General features: G+C 27.4%; 1 protein-coding gene across 4 annotated transcripts in view; it reads left to right on the top strand.

The window, feature by feature from the left end:
• The window catches only part of LOC135128674 (uncharacterized protein), a 94,422-nt gene extending 87,148 nt beyond the window's left edge, over positions 1-7,274 (top strand). For 3 of the 4 annotated variants that reach the window (XM_064055677.1, XM_064055676.1, XM_064055681.1), the window contains one exon: positions 6,234-7,274. In XM_064055677.1, coding sequence (XP_063911747.1) covers positions 6,234-6,348 — 115 coding nt within the window. In that variant the 3' untranslated portion in view covers positions 6,349-7,274. Of the gene's footprint in view, positions 1-20; positions 96-6,233 lie in introns of all 4 variants that reach the window. The other variant, XM_064055682.1, reaches the window with a different exon arrangement.
• The last annotated feature ends 200 nt before the right edge of the window (positions 7,275-7,474 follow it).

Raw genomic sequence — 7,474 nt, forward strand, 5'->3', positions numbered from 1 at the left:
GTACCTCGTTGGCACCAAAGGCCGTCCTTCTGCAAGCGAGAGGATCTACATCTGCCCCCGAATCATTAACACCCTCACGACGAGTTTTGTGAAATGTGAGTTGTCTTTCTTAGTATTCTGTGTAGTGTTAAGTCTTCGGTTATGCTGCATGCGTTTAGGTCCTTCTTGGTGGTTAGTCAGTGTTGGAGATTATGCAGGATGGTTCAATCAATTTTATGTGTATTTTGGGTTGCCTGCTAGTGATATTTGGCTGAATCATCCTGCACATGGAGAAGCGGGTTTAGTTTTCACAAACGGGATTCAAGAGTTTGAAAAGCGTTTTTTTAATCATTCTTTAAGTCATTTTTCTAGAAAACTGAATAACAGGGCATTTGAATGAAAAGGAACCGTCGTGGATTTGGAATTTTTTTAATTTTGGGGAATTTTGTCGCGGTTGGTACGACAAATGTCAAAATTTTCACAATAATAAATTATTGTTGATAATGTGTGACAAAAAAAAGCAGTTTGACAGTCAGATGTGTCGTCATAAAATTTTAAATATGTTGCCAACCTGACAAAAAGTGTAGAAGTGTCTACAACTTTTAAAGATAATTTTTTTTTTACCCGGCGCCTCCACCATTTTTATACAAAAAATTCGTTTGGAATACAGGACTTTTATTAATGTCTGACATATAGTCGGCCATGGATTTTTAAAATCAATTGTTACTTTCTATACGTCACTGAAATCTGCTTAACCTAAAATTATAATGCGTCAAATATGTACCACAATAATACCACATGATCGAAAAAAACTTGTCAAGTGTGCTTTGCGATTTATTAAAAAACAAATATGTTGGTATTATCATTATTTTTGACTGACGTTATTTAAATCTGTAAATTTGACGTTATGTTCGACACAGAATGAGTTACTGACATTGATTTACATAACCTCAAAATATAAAACGTGACACTGAAACATTTAAAAATTGAAAAATCCATGTATTGAAAACTTAAAAATCGAAAAACTAAAAAGTCAAAAATCAAAAATCGAAAAATTATAATCGAGAAAACAAAAACCGGAAAATTGAAATATCGCAAAATTTGGAAAATCGAAAATCAAGAAATTGTAACATCGAAAACGGCAACACTGTAAAATTTGGTTTTTGAAAAATTTTAAATCTGAATTGAAGAATGAATTGATTGAAAATTTGAAAAATTTGAAAACCGAAATTTCTAAAAATTGAAAAATCAAAATTTAAGAAATCGGAAAATTGTAACAATAAAACACTAAAAATTGAAAATTCAAAAATTTAAATCTTTAAAACATTTAAAAAACGAAAATTTAAAACATCTAAAAATTGTAAATCGAAAAATTGGAAAATGAAAAGTCGGGAAATTGAAACATCGAAAAATGGCAACAGTGTAAAATTTGATTATAGAAAAATTTTAAAATTGAAAATTCGAAACTGCAAATTGAAGAATGAATTGATTGAAAATTTTAAAATAAAATCGAAAAATTGTAACACTGAAACATCGAAAAATTCAAAAATTCAAAACCTAAAAATTTAATTATGGAAATAAGAAAAATTCCTAATCCAAAAATTGAAAAAACAAAAAATCTAAATTTTAAAAATTCAAAATCGATAAACTAAATACTTCAAAAGTTGAAAAATTGAAATATTTAAAACTGAAAATTGAAAAAGTTGCTAATCGCAAAATAAAAGAAACGAAAAGTTGTAAAATCGAAAAATTAAAATCGAGAAAACAAAAGTCGGAAAACTGAAAAATTGAAAATTTTTAAAGTTAAGAAACCGAAAAATTTAATGAAAAAATCGAAAAAGTGAAGGAACAAAAGTTGAAAAATCGAGAAACATCGAAAAAACGGAAAAATTGGAAAATCAAAATTCGAAAAATTGAAACATTGAAAAATGCCAACACTAAAATTTTGTTATGGAAAAGTTTAAAATATGAAAATTGGGAAAACTGCAAATTGAAGAATTGGTTAATTGAAAATTTGAAAAATTATACCGTAAAATTAAAAAATCAGGAGATTGAAAATTACGAAAATTTGAAAACCGAAAATTCTATAAGTAAATTAAAAAATCGGGAAATTGAAGAATCAAAAATAAAAAAATTGAACAATTGTAACACTGAAACATCGAAAAATAGAAAAATTCAAAAATTAAAAATCTCAAAATTTAAAAATGGAAGTAAGAAAAATTCCCCCTCGAAAAATTAAAGAAACAAAAAATCCAAGTATTAAAAAATTCAAAATCGGAAAACTAAAATGTTCGAAAGTTGAAAAATTGAAGTATTATTTAAAACTAAAAATTAGGAAAATTGTTAATCGAAAAATAGAAGAAACGAAAAGTTGGAAAATCTAAAAATTATAATCGAGAAAACAAAAATCAGAAAACTGAAAAATCAAAAATTCTAAAAATTAAAAAAATCGAAAAATTTCTTATCGAAAAATGGTAACACTAAAACATCGAAAAATTGAAAAATTCAAAACTCTAAAAAATCGAAAAAGTAAAGAAACAAAAAGTTGAAAAATCGAGAAACATTGAAAAAACGAGAAAATTTGAAAAAACATCAAAAAATTCAAAATCGAAAAACAGAATAATTGAAAAATCGGAAAATTTGGAAAAGCAAAAATCAAGAAATTGAAACATCGAAAAACGACAACACTGTAAAATTTGGTTATAGAAAAATTTTAAAATTGAATTAAATCGAAAAATTGAAAAATCAAAATTTAAGAAATCGAAAAATTGTAGCACTAAAACATCGGAAAATTAAAATCTAAAAATGAAACTAAGGAAATAAGAAAAATTCTCAATCGAAAAATTGAAGAAATAAAGAAAATTTAAATATTGAAAAATTAAAAATCGAAAAACTAAAAAGTTCAAAAGTTGAAAAATTGAAATATTTAAAACTGAAAATTAAAAAAGTTGCTAATCAAAAAGTAAAAGAAACGAAAAACTGGAAAATCGAAAAATTATAATCAACCGAGAAAACAAAAATCGGAAAACTGAAAAATCTAAGATTCTAAAATTGAAAACTTTTAAAGTTAAGAAATCGAAAAATTTAATAAAAAATCGAAAAAATGAAGGAACAAAAGTTGAAAAATCGCGAAACATCGAAGAAAACAAAATTTAAAACATCAAAAAATTGTAAATCAAAAAATAGAATAATTGAAAAATCGGAAAAATTGGATAATCAAAATTCGAGAAACTGAAATTCGGAAAACTGCAAATTGAAGAATGGGTTAATTGAAAATTTGAAAAATTAAGTCGAAAAATTGAAAAATCAGGTGACTGAAAATTACAAAAATTTGAAAACCGAAATTTCTAAAAATTGAAAAATCAAAATTTAAGAAATCAAAAAATAACAACACGGAAATATCGAATAATTGAAAAATTCAAAAATCGAGACATTGAAACATCGAAAAAAACGATGATTTAAAACATCAAAAAAATTCTAAATTGAAAAACAAAATAATTGAAAAATTGGAAGATTTGGAAAATCGAAAATCAAGAAATTGAAACATCGAAAAACTGCAAATTGAAGAATGAATAAATTGAATATTTGAAAAATTGAACCGAAAAATTGAAAAATTTAAAAGCGAAATTTCTAAAAATTGTAAAATCAAAATTTAACATATCGAAAAATTATAACATGAAAACATGGAAAAATTGAAAAATTCAAAACTTAAAAATCTCAAAATTTAAAAATGGAAATAAGAATAATTTCCAATCGAAAAATTAAAGAAACAAAAAATTCAAGTACTTACTGAAAAATTAAAAATCTAAAAACTAAAAAGTTCAAAAGTTGAAAAATTGAAATATTTAAAACTGAAAATTAGAAGAATTGCTAATCGAGAAATAGAAGAAATCGAAAAATTATAATCGAGGAGACAAAAATCAGAAAATTGAAAAATCCAAAATTCTAAAAACTGAAAATTTTAAAAGTTAAGAAATCGAAACATTTAAAAATGAAAACCAAAAAAATTTCTTATCACAAGATGGTAAAAATGAAACATCAAAAAACTGAAAAATTAAAAATCTAAAAATTTTAAAATGGAAATAAGAAAAATTCCCAATCCAAAAATTCAAGAAAAAGTCGCAAAGTTGATAAACTGAAATATTTGAGACTGAAAATTAGAAAAGTTGCTAATCGAAAAATATGTAGCCGAAAAATTGGAAAATCGAAAAATAATAATCAACCGAGAAAACAAAAATTGAAAAACTGAAAAATCTAAAATTCTAAAAATTGCTAATTTTTAAAGTTAAAAAATCGAAACATTTTAAAATAAAATCCAGCAACATTTGTAATCTAAAGATGGTAACACAGAAACATTGAATATTTTAAAAAATCAATAAATAAGAAAACCGAAAAAGTGAAGGAACAAAAATTTGAAAAATCGGGAAACTTCGAAAAACGAAAATTTAAAACAGCTAAAAATTGTAAATCCAAAACCGAATATCTGAAAAATCAGAAAAATTGGAAAATCAAAAATCGAGAAATTGAAACATCGATAAATGGCAACACTGTAAAATTTGGTTATAGAAAATTTTTTCTACTGAAAATTCGAAAAACTGCGAATTGAGGAATGGGTTAATTGACAATTTGTAACATTAAATCGAAAAATTGAAAAATTAGATGATTGAAAATTAATAAAAATTTGAAAACCGAAAATTCTAAAAGTTCAAAAATCGTGAAATTAAAAAATCAAAATTTAAAAACTCGAAAATTGTACCACTCTAGTAAGACGTCAAAAAATTGAAAAATTCAAAAAATAAAAATCTACAAATTTTAAAATGGAAATCGTGAAACTACAAAATCAAAATTTAAAACATCTAAAAGCTGTAAATCGAAAATTAGAATTTTAATTGACAAACCGAAAAAATTGGAAAATCAAAAATCTAGAAACTGAAACATCGAAATATGGCAACACTGTAACATTTGTTTATAGACAAATTTTAAAATTGAAAATTCGAAAAACTGCATGAAGAATGAATTAATTTAACATTTGAAAAATTAAATCGAAAATTTGAAAAATCAGGTTATTGAAAATTGCAAAATTTAGAAAATCGAGAATTCTAAAAATTGAAAAACTCAAAAATTAAAAATCTTAAAGTTTAATTATGGAAATAAGAAAAACTGAAAAATTATAATCGAGAAAACAAAAATCAAACTAAAAATGGTGAATTTTTGTCGGAAAATATTGATTTTACCATTAAGCTCCGTCCCTCGCTGTAACAACAAATGAAAAATTCATCACATTTGAAGGTGGGGCTTATTTTTTGACATATAGTTTTCTTTCAACAACATGATACTTAAAAACATGTTTCACATGGTACATTCTTGTAGAGAAATAAGCACTTTTGCCATTAAGCCCCGCCCCTGGGCTCACGACAAATAAAAAGTCATCACAATTGAAATGAGGGAGGGTGGGCGGGGTTTGTATTTTGCTTTTTTTTTCTTAATATATGTAGGTAGTTTTCTTTTCATGACAAGAAACTAAAAATATGATTAAAAATGGTAATTTTGTAGACAAGTGTGGGGAATATAATTTACCATTTTAAACATGTTTTCAGTTTCTTGTTGTAGAAAAGTCAAAAGATAAAACCCGCCCACCCACCCCACCTCAATTGTGGTGATTTTTTTATTCGTCGAGAGCCAGGGGTCGGAACTTGATCGAAAAATCCGTATTTCCCTACAAAAATTTGCCATTTTGAACATGTTAGCGACATATTTAAAATTTTATGGTGGCAAACCTGATTGTCAACTGTGAACTGACATACTAACACAAAAATTTGCTTCAATGGTTAATAGTCACCCGCTATTTCAACAAACATGAAATTATCATTTTATTTAATTTACTTGACAGCTGTAACTGTCAAACCTAAAGTACTTTATTATAGTACATGTATATGTATGACAGTGACATTTGTAGTGACTACCAATCTCAAAAACATAAATTCCACCAGTTCTATTACGACTCGAAAGGACTTGACAAATTTATTTTTGGTTTTTTTGTCAAAATAAAATACAGGGTGACCCATATTCATTGAAATGCCCTATATAAAAGTTGTTTTAGACTCAGACACTCGTGAGACAATCGGTGACTCTTCATCAGTCAAGTCACCATAATCTCCATGTTGCATGCAGGAGCCAAACCCCGACATACCCAACTCCCTAGGGAACCCGCCCACCCGCACTTTACCACAACTAACCCCACATAAATAATACAGGTGGAGCAGGCGGAGCAGGCATGGAATGCAGGGAACTCATCGCCGAGACGTGGTGGATTATCGTACAGGTTATATACGTTCGCACCTGAGGTCGCCTTCGGGTAGGGTGAGGTGACCTAACCCAAATCCAAACCCAGCAATCGACATGGAAGAGTATCTGCTCACTTCGTTACTCTAGAGTCTAGAGTCTAGGTTAAGGGTAGACGTAAGTATAAAGATGACTGTGTAAGAGTAAGTTGGTTATTAAACAAGTATGAAGATATCTAATGTTCCCCGATATCACTTTTTTAATGTAATGTGGGGTGGTTCAAAGAACTTTCTCAACAAATGTTTTTTTTTACTTCTCTTTCAAAAATAATCTTGGGAGTTTAAATTTTGCAACGGTGTCAAAATGTCAACAAATACCTCCAACATTTGTCGCTTGGAAATTGTTTTTTGAAACACCCTGTATATTTTTTACTAAGCGTTATCTGAATATTGTAATAGGTCATTCTAACGAACGTCTAGGTTATATTTCGTTAGTTAGCGGTGTGTTTTTGGTTGGAGTTTGTCAATTTTCAGTTAAGTACTTTGTTTGACTTTGTACATAAATGTGTATCGTTATCTGTGTCTACTATTTATTTCAGTCAGCTGTTTAGCAGTTTTTTTTTATTTATTTAAAAAATAATAGCGACTGGAATGACTAGTAACACCTTATCAGCTGCAATCTTAGGGTCCAATTTAACTTTTTTCGCAACATATTTCCGATGACTTTTTGTTTTGTACAGAGAAAAAAAAATAAAAGCAATAATTGCACATAAGTAAAGATGCTTAAATGACGATGCTTTAACTTGAATATTTTTTTAGGCGTAGACTCTAATAGAAATTCGATTTCGAAATGTTTAAACAGCATTAACCCGAAATTCCCTTCTGTCAGTACGCTAGTGTAAACACTAGGGCTGCCAGGACTGTATATGTACGTATCATGTTATATCTTAAAAACAAATAGTACCTTAAGAGACTACAACACACCATGAGTAGATAAATAAAGGCGATCAAAAACTCCAAAACGTGTTCTTTTAATAGAACAATAATGTATTGTAAACTCATGTTTGTATATTTTTTATTTATTGTTAAATTGAATGTAATAAATGATGTTTTATCATTGATTGTGTTTTATTAAGGAGATATGGAATTGTTAGGTTTGGCGAGGGAAGATCGGCTGATTTATGAGTCTGGAAAGTTGTCGAAGTGTTATCTGA

Source organism: Zophobas morio, unplaced genomic scaffold (assembly GCF_036711695.1).
Source record: "Zophobas morio isolate AGI-343-1 ecotype UQ-CSIRO unplaced genomic scaffold, CSIRO_AGI_Zmor_V1 ptg000014l, whole genome shotgun sequence".
In the NCBI taxonomy this organism is placed as follows: Eukaryota; Metazoa; Arthropoda; class Insecta; order Coleoptera; family Tenebrionidae; genus Zophobas; species Zophobas morio.